Source organism: Haemaphysalis longicornis, unplaced genomic scaffold (assembly GCF_048455015.1).
Source record: "Haemaphysalis longicornis isolate Haplotype H1 unplaced genomic scaffold, Haemaphysalis longicornis Haplotype H1 scaffold_8, whole genome shotgun sequence".
NCBI classification, from domain to species: Eukaryota; Metazoa; Arthropoda; class Arachnida; order Ixodida; family Ixodidae; genus Haemaphysalis; species Haemaphysalis longicornis.
Genome location: NW_027526445.1, coordinates 72,677,402 through 72,692,154, shown reverse-complemented (window position 1 = coordinate 72,692,154; position 14,753 = coordinate 72,677,402). Strand labels below are relative to the sequence as shown.

At 50.0% G+C, this 14,753-nt stretch overlaps 2 protein-coding genes and 1 non-coding gene across 4 annotated transcripts in view; all 3 read right to left on the bottom strand.

Annotated features, from left to right (window-relative positions):
- Nucleotides 1-14,753, bottom strand: part of Ufd4 (ubiquitin fusion-degradation 4-like) — a 100,053-nt gene that overhangs the window by 25,694 nt on the left and 59,606 nt on the right. For both annotated transcript variants that reach the window (XM_077681317.1, XM_077681318.1), the window contains exons 12-21: nt 13,218-13,592; nt 11,564-11,866; nt 11,127-11,267; nt 10,140-10,289; nt 8,719-8,831; nt 8,374-8,485; nt 8,026-8,160; nt 7,117-7,259; nt 4,685-4,828; nt 3,135-3,215 (exon numbers count right to left, since the gene is read on the bottom strand). In XM_077681317.1, the coding sequence (XP_077537443.1) occupies nt 3,135-3,215; nt 4,685-4,828; nt 7,117-7,259; nt 8,026-8,160; nt 8,374-8,485; nt 8,719-8,831; nt 10,140-10,289; nt 11,127-11,267; nt 11,564-11,866; nt 13,218-13,592 (1,697 nt within the window). The remainder of the gene's footprint in view (nt 1-3,134; nt 3,216-4,684; nt 4,829-7,116; nt 7,260-8,025; nt 8,161-8,373; nt 8,486-8,718; nt 8,832-10,139; nt 10,290-11,126; nt 11,268-11,563; nt 11,867-13,217; nt 13,593-14,753) is intronic.
- LOC144149660 (maleylacetoacetate isomerase-like) overlaps nt 1-14,753 on the bottom strand; it is a 154,050-nt gene that overhangs the window by 83,221 nt on the left and 56,076 nt on the right. The gene's annotated exons all lie outside the window — the stretch shown is intronic.
- LOC144150360 (small nucleolar RNA SNORA74) lies at nt 10,678-10,880 on the bottom strand. The gene has a single exon (XR_013318513.1). It is a non-coding gene; the product is annotated as a small nucleolar RNA SNORA74 (small nucleolar RNA).

The following is a 14,753-nucleotide window of genomic DNA, read 5'->3' as shown; positions in this document are numbered from 1 at the left end:
CCGTTTTTGCCTATGTTTGCAAACTTTGTGCCCTGTTTTCTCAGAACCAATTTTTTTCCCACATGGTCAGCTGTCGGGTACAATATCTTGGGATGTACTGGTTCCATTTGCATCATTTTTGCTGCATTCGAAAGCTTATGAACTTAAAAGTGCAATAAAACCGCAAAAGTACAGAATTTCTTTTTGTTGGCACAAGATTGTATGCAGTTAGATTTACAAAAACATTGTAAATTGATGACCTGACAATTACGAATCTTACAGCGTTTGCATAAACCGTGCTAAAATTACTGCAGTGGTATAGTTGCACTCCGTGGTCCTTCTAGAGCACAAAGGGATAAAAGCTATTTGAGTATTTCATAGGTACACAATGAAAAAATTGTCCGAAATGGAGTGACATAACATGTAGCACAACTCTAAACTTACACCCCATAGACGAAAACTGACTGCATGCTCAGGATGTTGAAATATACTCCATGTGTAAATCTCAAGCACATAGGTTAAAAAATAACAAAAATGTCCTCAAGACCAGTGTCCCCCCTTAAGGGGGGAGGTGGGGATCGGAGCAAACTTTTTTATTTTTTGACATAGAGTAATGAAATTTGGTAGGCGCATTGGAAAACACTCCAAATGGTGAATTTTGAAATTTAAGAATGATACCTTCAGTAGTTTTTGTGTTACAGAGATGTACATGTTGCCCGCTCGTGGAAAGCCTACCAAGGTATTGACATATGGTAGGAAGTTCAGAATACTTTTGAATTGTAGTCAAAAGAACACTACAGGGTATGACATTCTTCGAATTTTTTTTGCACCCTTCATTTTTTTTACAGAAAACATTATTTTCACCTGTACCCAGTAGTATACAGCTGACTTGGCCGTAAATGTCACTTAAAAAAATATCTAGGCCCTAAAATAAAAATCCGAGAATGTCATACCCTGCAGAACTCTTCAAGGATTGAAATAAAACAAACAGTGTCAAAATCCGCCTAGTGGTTGCCATGCTATCCTTTCCACGAGCAATGAAGAACTCGTAAAACGCACTTTTGAGAAAACGGCTCTTGAAGTTTACGAAGACTTCGCGATTTTTCAAACTGCACCAGCAACATAGTCCTTGCTGTCCTTGCTTGGGGACAACCTCAAAGACCTTTGCCCTTTGATTTGGTGAATCTGGGAGGCCTTCCTGGCCAATTGAAGGTTTTCATGTACAGGCCTTCAGATGGCAGAAGCACCAGTTTTACACCTAGTGTACCACAAAGTTCGCTATGGGCTAATAGGGTACCTATACTTTACTTGATGTATGCCTAATGCATAGCTGTCTCCAAAATGAAAAGTAAGGCATGGTTTTGTTTTATATTCCAGCAGACTTTCAGCAGATTTCTGGGTATCATAACATTGCCAAAGCTACAGCTTAGTACATGGAGCTGGTCGGTGTCAAAAAGTTATATCTGGGCATCACAAGCATAAGATGAGCTATTTGAAAGCAGAGTATAGTTTTTTTTACACATTTACAACATTGATTATTATTAGCATACCATGCTCTTCACCTTCAGGAGAATCAATCATTGCAAAATAGACAACAGAATTGCAAACATTGCGAAAATAGAAAACCCAATAATAATATCGAATTGTGAACGCTGCACCCTTACGGCGTCTTTTCTAATTTATTTAACACTGAAAACATTATTTTGTAATCCCAGACTTCGTTGTACGAACTAGCTTAGAGCCACGGCAAAAGTTTCTCAAATGAGCTAGGTGACGGTTAATTGCAACCCCCCCCCCCTGCCCTACAATCCCCTACGCGTGCGTTCCCCACGATCGTAATTTAGGTAACCTTGATATGGTTGATAACTTCGCTTTTCCCATTAAATTTCACTTCCCGTACATCAATTATTATTATTCGCGTGCAATAGCAACCGATCCCGCTATCGGTCGCTGCCCGAACACGTCGCGCCAATGCAGCGGCGCCGCAACTTCTGGCGAGTCGGTCATTCCATTCCCGCAGCTCGCGAGCACGCTGTGCAACACAGCAATAACTCAGCGTTTTATAACATCGCAATGCTCACAGTGCGTCCGAAAGTTCGCTTCACGAACCGCAATTGTAGGCGCACGCACCACGCTTCCCACTCAAGGACAGACCACGGCGATGTCGCGGGCACGTTTTCGATGCGTCTTTCGAGCCGCGCACTTCCCTATCTGGCGCACGATCTCAACATTATCGCCGCGATAGCAGTAATGTCACTGTTCAGTACCGCAACAGATAAAACGAGTAACTGCTACCGAGTCGACCGGGAAACCTTGAAAACATCGGGAGCGCAGTGCGCGTAAAATGCGCAGCAGCCCGGCGGCCATGTTTTTGCTGGCATGGCGGCGCCCAATCAGGAGAGCCGTATCTAAAAACGCGGCCGGACAGCCAATCGCGTGTTACCATCTATCGGTTGCTTCGTTTCACTATCTTTCTCTTTCTGCCGTTTGTGCGTTTGTGAGCGAGTGATGACAAAAGGAGCGACCGGAAAACGAAAGTTAACGAGTCGGCCGATCTAACGCGACCAAGATGGCGGCGCCCGGTAGCGTCGTTCCGGAGATACAGCGCTGCGAAAATTGCCGCGTTTTCGTCATTTTGAGGAAATATTTTGCCACCTCAGTTGATATAAATATTTTTCTTAGGCACTTCGCGATCGTTTGCGGCGGGGAAACTTTGTGAACGCATCGAATATAAACCGTGCAATCCGAAAATGTGGGTTCCGAAAAAACGATTTTTTGGTCACTTTTCGAAATGTGATCCCCGCGTCCCCCCTTAAATAAATCTTGATTGCCCTCCCGAGACAGCTTTGACCACAGCCCTCCCTGCCATCTCTAACGTGCATCGCAATCTGGTGTGAAATGTTACTGACAAAACAGGCACTGCCTCAACCAGCCACACAGGATCTACTAAAGACAAGGTGTTGCACCCTGAAGCTACACTTGGGCTGTGAGGCACGCAGCCAGTCACCGAACCCTGTGACATCAGGCTTTGCTGCACAACGCCATAGCCACCTAGTTGGCGCAGTGAAAGCACGCACATGCACCCCTTCTTGCAGCACGACCACAGCCCTGTTGCATCCCGACTCTGAACGTGGCCAGAAGAGAGGTGCACTCACCTGCCGTAGCCCCGGGCGTGCCGCAGGGTGTAGCAGTTGGGGATGATCCACACGCCCAGGTCGATGGAGAACCAGGCACGTCTGCACAGTGCAGGAGAAGAGGGGGACAGATAACAGAGAGACACGTGAGAAAAGAAAAGGCTACAGTAAAGCCCACAGCACTTCTACTTGGACAGCTTGTCCCAGTGCCTCAAAAGGGCTCGGCACTGTTGACTCACCCCGGCATCTCATATTATTTCATGAGTGATACCACGTGGACGTTACCACCAGGATTTTATGAAGAGCTCCGAATGCTTCTTTATTAAAGAGCATTCCATTCAGGGAAAAAAAATCCAGAGAAAAGTTCAAGAAACAAAAAGCGAGAAGATGATGGAGAGTGCAGCACTTAGAATGCAGCACTAGTGAAGGGAGAGAGAAATTTTTCTAAATAAACCCTTTCAGAAGGTGTAGCGCATCATACAATGTAGCAGCCTTGCTGTAACTTCAAAAACAAAAACACTGGACACTGCTGCTATTCTGTACGGAGAAAAGCCCGCAGTTAGTACCGCCACTCTTTCTTCAAAATCCCTGAACATGCGGTCTCAACTTTTCTACAAAATCTTCTCACGAACCCCTCAATGCCAACGACCTGGGAACGAGTGTTGGTCACTGCACTAGGGTGCAAGGTCCATACACACACACCGAAGCACCTACTCTCCAGAGTGACCGGCGCGCAGGCGAATTGCATTGGAATCCGGCCAGAACGGCAGGACTCCGACACAACGTGGCCGCCTAACGCTTCTGCTTTCCCACCAGCGTAACTCCGGGTACACTCCACAGATATACCCGGATGACTAGACTTGTGGTTCTGGACTTTACTCAGTGGCATGTGGCCACACCAGGTAGAACAGTTATAACCCACTGACCCCACCCTCTCCAGAAGGGCAGATGCATGATTTTGTTACCCCCTCAAAGTTTTTGAGCAGTCTTGAGGTGATAACCACTTACAAGTTGCACACAGAAGTTTAATACGTGGATACTCCACCCCCCTGCAAGGATGTGAGGCACAAAGCTTGCCATAGGAAAGGGAAAGTACGGTCACACAATACCTGGGCAATGGCATCCTTGAGACACATACTGCACGTTGTGAATGTCATCGCCATCGTTCTATCTTCTAGCTGGGGTCGCATGCCGCATGCTGTGTGCACTCTTGTGTTTGAATTGGTCTGAGACACCTTGCAAGTGCCTGCCTTGCCTGGTCCCTTCAATCGGGCGCTTTGCCCGATAAATAGGTTCGCCCGCCTCTCATCAGTCTAGGGTTTACACCTACGCTCATCAGGACGTGAAAGGATGTTCTGACCGGCAATCAATATTCCACTGTCACAACACAGGCATCTATCTACGTTCGAGGAATGGTTGAAGAGTGCCCAATCAATATTCCACTGTCACAACACAGGCATCTATCTACGTTCGAGGAATGGTTGAAGAGTGCCTCTATCTGGTGCGATGAGCCCCCTCCCCCCACATTCCCCTTGGAAAGGAAGAGGACAGGCCGTGCGGCAGGCACCCACTTGTCATCATTGGTGTGGCAGTTGAGGGCTGAGGGGTCCCGGCTGAGGATGTCCTCGACGTGCCCGTAGGGCAGGTTGCGCCCCTCCGACGAGGAGACCACCACCAGGCCCACCTGGGCGGGGTTCACCCACTCGGACGACGTCCTGGGCAGGTGCAGAGGGGGAGGAAGGAGGCGGGGGAAGGAAGGGAGAAAAAACAAGGATAAAGGTCAGATCCCGCTTCGAGGGAGTTACACGAACTTCAAATTACTCATGAATGCGCTCAAGACACACACAAAGAGGCAAAGGTGCAGTACATTTGGTATACGTGCCAGCACAAGGCAGAATTGCTAAAAATACCAGAACTGAGATCTCAAAGCTACTTTGCAGAGCACTTCACTCGCAACAGCAAGCATCTGAAAGCACAAAAAGGTTAAAGCCGTTCTACTCAGTGAGAAAGCTGTCGTAAGTGCAGAGCAGTGATGCCCCTCAATGGGCTGTAGCGCCATTATCCTCCGCTCACAGCTGCCACCCCTTGCACTCTTCTTCCCCTCCCTGTCTCACTCCTCTCTTGATGGATGGAGTGAAGGTTTGTTCAATGCCATTCAATTTTCCCGCCTTCGCACTGCTCGCACCTCTTGTCCTTGATGTACAATTGTTTTGTATACCTGCAACACAACCACTCCCTCCTGTAGCACCCTCTGGGCATTGAAGGTATTGAAAGAAAGAAAGAGACAAACAAACAAACACCTCGCATCTTTTTCTTCATCTGTTGTTTCTTGTTCCTCCTCGAACAGCCCGACTGGGAGTTCGGTTCTTTTTGTGCTTGCTTTCACCTCCCACGTGCTGGAGCCTTCCAGTGCCATTCTGAACACAACATTTTTTAAGTGCGAATGCACTTCTTAAGCGACCCTGAACCTGCGTCCACCGGCGATGTCCGCATAGCATACCCACGTGGGGGATTGGCCAGGAACCTCCTCGTCTTCCTTGGCAACGGGGGGGAGATGGGCGCGCGCTGCCTGGCCGCTGACATGGCACATACCCACGTGGGGGATTGGCCAGGAATCGGGCCTGAGAAGGGCTAATGCACCTGCTTAAAGGAGTACTGACACGAAATTTCAAAGCTGAGATCCGCTCTAGCAATCAAGTACAACGACAACACAAATAGGTGTCTGTGAATAAATGCATCTTTCTTTCTTTGTAGTTGTGTGTGTGTGTGTGTGTGATCTCTCTTTCGCGAACATTACCGAACCGCGCAACTTCAACTCGTGCATTCGCACTTTCACATTCTTCCCCTCGGGGAAATGCGGGGAATTTTTTTCCTTCCAGAGCCACTTTTCTTCCGCTTACTATCGTAAACACCAATCGAACGAGCATTTCTGACTCACTTGAATTTCCCACTTGAGTAAATGAACGCGGGGACTGCCGGTTAGGCACAGATATTTTGCCTCAAATGTACCTGCAGTTTTCTCTGCGCTAAATAACGGTAAATGACCAGTGGCAGCGGTTTCATGTGTTTAGAACGGTTACACCTACACAAACTTCTTGCCCAAGTATCCTGTTAACTTGATTCAGCCTGGAAGGCTCAATCAAGGGAATAGTGGGTAACCTTCCAAAGCCTCTGTTTGGGTGCGTGACACTCTGACACCCTGACCGTGGACGAGCTGCTGGGCCCCTAAACTGCTCCGCACTTAAAATGCATGTTCAGTGATATGACAGACAACCAATAGGCAACCAAGACTCTCGAACCGGCATACTATATAACCACGTGTAAGGGCTGCACTTGTGTAAGGTCCACATCCGCAAAGTACGAAGTGGGAGATTACACACGCATGGGCTGCGCCCATGAACCAACTGTGCCGTGCCCTACTCTTGAGCAGGGGCCCCCTCAATAACCCCAAGTTCTGCCCCCTTGTCTGCTCTTCAAATGCAACCTGCAAACACTGCCCATCGCGTCAGCTGAAAATGGTGAAACAGCCACTGTTCTGGTTCCCTCTCCTTCCCTTGCCCACCCGCTAGCCTCTCCAAAGGCACTGCTTGATGGGGACTACAGTGTAGGCCACTTATAACGCGACTGCTTATAGTGTGGGACCGGATATAACGTGGATTTTTCTGGGCACCGGCTGGCCTCCAATAGAACTCAATGCGCAAGCGTACTGCTTATAATGCGGTTGCCCGAGGCACAATACCCTTTATAGTGCGGGTTTTCAATGGGCCTGCTGATCAGCAGCTAGTGCAGCTGCGGCATCGTCTTATGCTTGCAGAAAAGAAAAAAAAAAAGTGGATTTAGGTATCTGACGGAGCTCGCACTCCCTTCTCTCATCTAACTTAGACACAGAAAATAAAAACTAAAAAGGCACCCTTTAGTGTGCGTGTCCCGTTTGCACTTGCATGATAGCCACGACTGCCCTCGCTCTCGCCCCACCTCTGAAGACAGCAAGATTGGCACTCACTTTCCGTTGGTGCCAATCCAGTAGATGAGGCCATTCTCGTCAAAGTCCCGCACGTGGTTGAAGACAAAGCGTGCCCCCGGCTCCCTGAGGCGCTTGACAAAGTTGAACGTCGACCGGTCGTAGTCGTACCACTGCTTCGCCACCTGTAGTTGTTAAAAAGGGCAAAAAACGAGGAGGGGAGCATTGTCTGGAGCCAAGCTCTTGCGAAGAAGCAAGTCTTCCTTGTCAAAAACAAGCTTTTTCCAGTAACCAGTGCCCCTTATTTACTGAGTACATTATGTGCCACTTCTGCCTTCAGTTTACTACAGAAGCAATGACTACAGGGATAAGTATTGATGAAGAGACTCTTGGAGGGTTCACAGGCTTTGACAGACATGGAGACCAGGCTTGAACAGCCCCCGATTTTTTTGCCATTTTTTAAGTGCGACAAGGAAGCAACACTTTTTCCATGACAGCCTCATCAAAGGCAACCCGTCAGGTAACAACCTCTACCTACAGTTAAAATTCAAAGCAGACAAGGAAATCCAAAGTCAAAATCGTAAGACCCCAGAAAGCACAGAACCGTTACTTACAAAATGTGGCCGGGAACAAAGAGAACAAACGTACTTTAAAAAAATTTCTCCAAGAACATCAAGGCGTAACTTGACCAAGGTAATAAAACGGCACAAGGTGACATTTACTACAGTAATCCCCGTGCTTCTGCAATGCAATTTATCGTCACCATTATTTCCACCTTTACAGGAATAAATGTCTGCACCATCATTCATCGAAGCCTCCTATATTCACCTCTACTTCACTCGCTGCACTGCAGTTACCAGTCTCAAACTACACCTACAACCTATGCGAGTGACACGGGATCCAAGTTGTCCCTCTCCCCCCACACTTCCCTCACAAACAAAGGGCACTCACCATCTTGACCAGATACTTCTCCAGCTGGCCGACCGTCGTGAGCGGCTCCATCTTGAGGCCCCGGCCAGTGCGGTCGATGAGCGACACCTCGGCCGGCGCCCTCTCCAGGCGGAAACGAAGCCTCCTTGTCAGCACCTGGCCAACGAAGGATGGGCAAAGGGGAGGAGCGGCCATTAGCAAGCGCCACCCAGCAGGTGCCAATGCGGCAACCAGTGGCGCAAGAAAGCGAGTTGTTCAGGGAAGAACTGTCGGAAAAGGACACCACACGAGACGCGGCGTGGGACGCCACTGAAGAAAAGACGGAGGACGTGATCGGAGCCCGGCCCGAGAGCAAGGAAGGGTGCTCACCTGGAGGCCATAGCCCGACCCGGGTGTGTCGTACAGGTAGACGGGCAGCTTCTCAATCGATTCCAGCACCATGACTAGCTTGCGCAGGAGCGTCACGAAGGGGGAACGGCTCCTGCAGCACAGCAACGAGAAGAGGAGGGAGCTGTCAGATGCATGAGGGGAGAGGAGGACGTTCCTCAAACGAGCAATGCGTCCACAGTTTCCACTTGTAGCTGGACACATTCCCCACTGATCTTCATTTCTCCCCTGCCCAAGCAAACAATGCCTTAGCTCAACAACCCAGAACAAGGCAGTGCCACTCAGGTAGCGCAGAGAGAACAGCCGGTGAGAGAGGGGAGTACCCACTCGTTCCCGTAGGGCTTGTCGTGGAAGCAGTTCTTGAAGATGTGCACACGGTCCTTGAGCATGCGGTTGGCCCTCCATGCCAGGGGGCCGCCATTGCTTCCTCCCTCCAGGCCCTGGGAGAGGCACAAGAGGGGAGTGAGGAAGACAAAGCAAGACTGCAATAGCTACTGCACACCCCTACTAGGTTTCATGTTGTGTAAGTAAGACTTGAAGAATCCACCAAAGAAACAGACCATCAATTGCGTTTTTCCCTGTGTGGTGTTTTCAGAGTTTCTGCACGCTGCTTTTTCCACTTATGCCTGTTGCACGACAACAAAATTGTGCACAGATTTTGCTTAGGGTGCATAGAGGGAAGAACCTTGTCAAGCATTCACTTTCCAAAATTCAAATACTTATTATGACTGTCATAAAAAAACAAAAAAGAAAATACATGCACACTACTGGCCCATACTTTTGCCTGCTGAAGATGAAACAAATTTTTGTAGCTGGATAAGTCTATCTTGAAGTTCATAATGACACACCTAGACTGCTTAAAAACCCTCAGTGAAGATTTTAGTGTAAAAAATAGTGTGCACAAAAAAAAATTTTTTTTGCATGTCATGCCATATAAAAATTCATCTGATCACACGTATGAGAAGAAGAGTTGTATAAACTACGCAAATTTCAGTGTTCTAACATCATTATTCTCAAAAAACAAAGAAAAGTTTTTTGAGAAAAAAAAAGCATGCTCAAGGAGCATGCAACTGAAATAACGCAAGCTCTTTCTCACTGCACACACAATGCTACTGTGGTGCCGACTGGCTAACAGATCCCCACAAATTGAGATTGGTCACAACGACGCAGTTCCTTTTTGCACACCCCACGCCTGCAGAGAATCGTGTGTTGGCAAAGAGTGCCTTGTACACAGCATGCTACTATGCCAAGGTACAAGTAAAGAACTGCAATACCTCACGTAGTGTATCACTCCGCCGAGGCGCCGGACTTGTGATGCCCATGTGTGCACATTTTGAAGAGATTGCGCCTGATGCGCAACATCATGTGCTTTTTCTCGCAGAGTTTGCTCGTCATCAATACAGCAGTTTGTGGGCAGATTAAGCCAGAAAAATCACGGAAACGACTCGTGGCGTGTTCAAAATACTCGCAGTAACGCACTCCTCGTGTTACGTGAAGAAATGGCCGGCTGCGGGGATGAGGCGTAGGGGAAAGTTCACTGTCATTCTCAAGTTGTGCACAAGTATAGGTCCCCTACTGGAGTGGCGATGTGCCCTTTCAAGGTGCCCCCTATTACTTCCCCTCACTATACTCATGGAGCGCTGTCCTGTCCACTTCTCATTCCTTTTTTGTGCTGTGTTTTTTCCGTGCGGATTTTCAGTCACGAACGTTCACCCACTCGCCCAAATCACAGTCCTCTCGATACTCACAGAGGGTCCCCCCCGGCCGAGCAGTCGGAGCAGGGCCTGGACGAGTCCGCTGGAGTGCAGCTCGTAGGCCGACACAGCCCGGTCGTCCTGCAGCAGCTGCACCAGCTCCTGCAGGGCCTGCCGCAGCTGCCGACCCCACTCCGAGTGGGGCTGCATTGCGAGGGGAGGAGGGTGAGGGGAAAGGGAGAAAGAGAATGAGCACACAGCGGGAGGACACTTCTCTCACAGTCTCCAGGAAGAAAAAACAAAACACTTTGCCCAACTCATCTACGACTCCTCTCTAGCGAACAGCAAGGGAGACAAGGTGGTCCCCTGCGGGCTGCCGTAGCATGCCTATCCCTGGGCTAACGAGATTGTGGACGCACAGCATGTCGAACTCATCCACTGCCTTCTCCAGTGCGCTTTGCCACAAATCCAATGCCACTACCAGTAGCTTGCAGGGTGTGGCCACACTAAACACGCACCGAAAGAAATTGTTTTCATGCCATAGAAAAGCAAAGGGAAGAGTAGCTCCCAAAGGCAAGGGCACAGCTCCAAGAGTGTTGGCCACCATACTAAGGCAACGGGCACAGGTGCCCCTCACCAACTCTCAGAGGTGGCCCTGCATTGGCGAGTCGCAACACGGCGTCACCAGAACGGTGGCCACAGTGAGGCGACAGGTTTGCCAAGCGCATTTATCTGCCATGGGCGTAACTCCAGGCATCGTGTGTGCAGATATGTCTGGATGACTTGACCCATGGGTTAGGCAGAAACCCTACGCTCAGTGTAGGCCTACCCCGTAGTAACCCATGCCCATCACGAGACCACGAAGCTCAACTGTCAGAATCAGTCTGCAAGGGCATCAACTCCAAGCAAAACAAAAGTTCGTACAGCAGTAGTTATGTATGTATGCCCCACACTACCTTGTAACCGAACAGTACTACAACATGTACCGGCATTACTAAGTCAAAACCCTCTGTCTCCCTCTCTTTGCCGTCCCCTACTGACCTCCTGCCAGCAGGAGAGCTGCTTCTGGCAGGCGCGGTCGATCTGGTCCACGATCTTGCACAGCCGGGTGACCACCACCCGGGGCTGCGCCTGGGCACTCCGGAAGTGGGCGTTGTAGATGTCTCGAGCCTGCACCCGCACCTACACGTGCACAACAGGAAAGGAGTTGGGTCGGTGTTAATGGTACGTAGAAGATTATACACAACCTGTGTCAACACGAGTCCCAATTTCGCATGATAAGCCCCAGCTATTTGTGCCTCCAACCCTCTGCACTGGCAAAGGGGGACTTCCATGTGAAGAGACAGAAACCCAAGCAGTTTAGAAGACTGAGGTGGAGGGGAAGAGGCTAACCACAACTGCTCAAGCTGATTTGGAGCTAAAGGCCCAGAGAAGCCCCTTTCCAGCTGATGCAAACACCCAACGAGCCAGACACTCACCTTCTGCTTGAGGGCCTCCATCTTGGAGCGCAAGCGCCTGCCCCTCCGGCCGGCACCTCCCCAGCCCTGGGCGAACTCGGGCCCCAGGGAGGTCTCGGCGGTGAAGGAGTGCCGGGTTCCCCGGTTGGACTCGAAGACGAAGCCGGGCAGGTCCTCGCGCAGCAGGGTGGCCTGCTGCTGGCCGTCCGAGTTGTGGATGCACAGCTCGCCCTCTCGGCGGCAGGACAGCGACCAGTTGCCCACCACCAGCCGCAGGGCCCCCGGCGAGGACAGCAGCGGCTGGCTGGCCGTGTGCGGCTTCACCTGGCAGGGGCACCGAGTTGTTAAATCGGAAGGTTTTTTAGTGGGACTGATAACATTCTGCCAAAAAACTAATGCATCCCCCCATAGACCAGTTGGCCGACCAAAAAGCTCCAAGAAGATCTCTGGACACACATGGCGCACGTGTGAAATATCCAGGCTTCTTGCACCGAGTCAAAACAATTACTCAAAAATCGTGAAAAAAGAACAGTAATCTTGGCAAGACAATAGTAGACCTATCCATCATGAAGGAGGAGTACAATAGCGTATAGCTTCATCTCATAAACCGCATATCGGTATGCATTTAGCCTGTTCATAGATGCAATTGCTTAGTGCAAGAAAATTGTTTGCAATCTGGCTCTCTAGGTTTGGCAATCACCTGGACGCACTTATAGCTTTCGCACTTTGCTCAACCTTGCTTAGGAAGGGATGGCAAAGTTGCTCAGAGCAAAACCAAAGTAAAGGCAGTTGAAGTGGAACATTCTACCCGAACTCAGCCGTGGTCCACCGCCAAAAGTCCATATGTAACAAGCAAACAGAAGAGAAACCAACGCCTGCATGCGTGACCACCAGAGAGAGCCTGGGGTCGCAAAATTTTGACACATTTGCAATGGGCGAGATCCAAATTCAAGAAATCACCAACTCTCACTGAGCTGCGACATTTTATATTCTCTGCTGTTCTCGACTTTTTACCATTCCAGCACAGCACTGGTCGAAAAGTTGCAGTAACAAAAATATTCTGGAAATTACTACAAAGTTTAGCGAGTTTCAGCCCTCTTAGATAAAAGCCCAGAGACTGCAAAACTTTAGCAAGGGCTGCATACTTGAAGAATCTTTAACCCACCACCCAGGCAAGGCAAAAACAAAAAATCCCCCACATCCTGTCCATTCCCCCCTTCCACTTATGGGCCCTGTAACTTCTTTCATTTTTTTTCATATAAGCAAAGCACACTTCAACGTATTCATACTCAAATAGCGTAGCAGTGTAAAGTAACCAACAGTGTAGCACATGCATAACACAGAAAATACACCAACACTTAGAGACAAAAAAAAAAAAAAAAAAAGAACAGGCTGTGTGCACCTCAATACAGAATAAAAGTGTTGGCAACCCTTCAGGCAATGCCAAAGCAAGGCCAACCTCAATGCAGAGTTTCCTTTCATTTTTAAACACGGACCATTACTGCCTCATGGAAAAAGCCACTTTTGCGGTACGCGTTGCAAAAGTTAAGCATTGCAGCAGCTCCTGCCATTCAAATCAGCACTGGTACCAAGAATTCTCTCCCCCACCATGAAAAGAGTAGGAGAGACAGTTCACACCCTTTGGGAACGGCCCCCCTCCCTATTACCCGCTCACCAGGGTGCGGGCACGCTGGAGCTTCTCGAGGAACTCTCCCCGGTTCTCGGAGGAGTCGGAGCCCCCCTCGGGGCTCCCGCTGGAGTACATGGTGGCCAGCTTGCCATCCAGGATGAAGCGGAACCACCCGTTGGAGCCGTGCGAGAGCTCCAGGGCGGCTGCCTCACTCCACAGGTAGAGGCAGTCTCGGCCCCGCACCAGGCTCCACTCCCGCCAGTGGTAGGGCCTGCCCGCCACAATCTCCTTGGCGTCCTCCTGCTGGGCAGCGGCTACAGGGGCCTGCTGCTGCGATGACGGCGCCGTCGGCCCCGGTGGTGGAGGACTGGCCTCTTCCTCCTGGCCGGTGGTGGTTGCTTGCTGCTGCTGCTCACTGGCCTGCATGTCGGGCAGGGGTTGAGGATGGGAGGTCACACTTGTAACAACCCCGCCCAGCAGAAGACGCACACCAGTCTGACAGGCATGGGGAAGTCAATCAGAGGAACCACCTGCTCAGACTACCCACACCTCGAAGACAGGGACAGCGGCCCCCCTCCCCCTCTACCATAAATTCCCCCCTTTCTGTCGCAAGGTTTATAACCAGGGTGTCTAGCAAATTGCCTGATTCAATTTCCCTGACTTTTCCATGTTTTCCATGACCATTTTAGTCAAAATTCCCTGACCTATACAACAGGCGCCATTCTATGGAAATGGTCCGTGAAGCATATAAAAAGCGTACAGAAAACACATTCTATAGTAGGGAAAAACACATCTGTTGCAAGTGCCCTGATTCTCAAATTGCATTTTGATTAACTTCAGTTCGTTCAGCTTGAGGTTTGCTTGCCTTCAGTTACGGCTTCAGGGAGTCTTGCGGGATAGAAGCTTCAAGTCGCGCTTCAGCGAGTACCTTTTGGTTTTTTTTCTTGATTGTCCTGGCTCGACATGCAACGTGAACCGCATGGTGCGTTTTTACACGCGATTCGGGCGCGTCGGCGTTGCGCGTGCGATTTTTTGACGCCCGCGTCGACGATTCGCGCGCGCGGCAGCTTCTGCCTCGCTCAGTGGAGGAGCCTGACGACTTGCGCCAATGGGGTGCCGCGCGCCTCATGGCGGCAGACAGCCGGCTGGCTCCGCCAGATATGCTTTGGCTTACCACCCCGGGCAGGTATTGCATGGGCGCTTTCACGAGCGGCGCGGATGATGTTTCATAGTAACGTTTTCGCCCACGTTAAAAGCTCCTTTACCGCACAAGCAACTTCGTGCGTTCCTTGTGCGGCATTTTAGAGAGCGCTTAGAAGCGGTCGCTCGAGCTCCGCGGACGAAGCCGCCGCCGGCAGCACCGCGCGCAGCGCGCGGGTAGGTCCGCGGCAGCGTCAGCGCGCCTGTGACGTGCGCGGCGCGTTTTCGCGAGCAGAAAACGCCGCATGCGGTTCATGCTAAACCATGTCGTGTTCCTTTTTGATTATGTAATTCTGGCTCCTGATGTCATAAGAAAGAAGTTCCTTCAAGATTAGCTCCCGAAAAGCGCTGCCTTTTAAAATTCGCTGAAAAAAAAAAGCG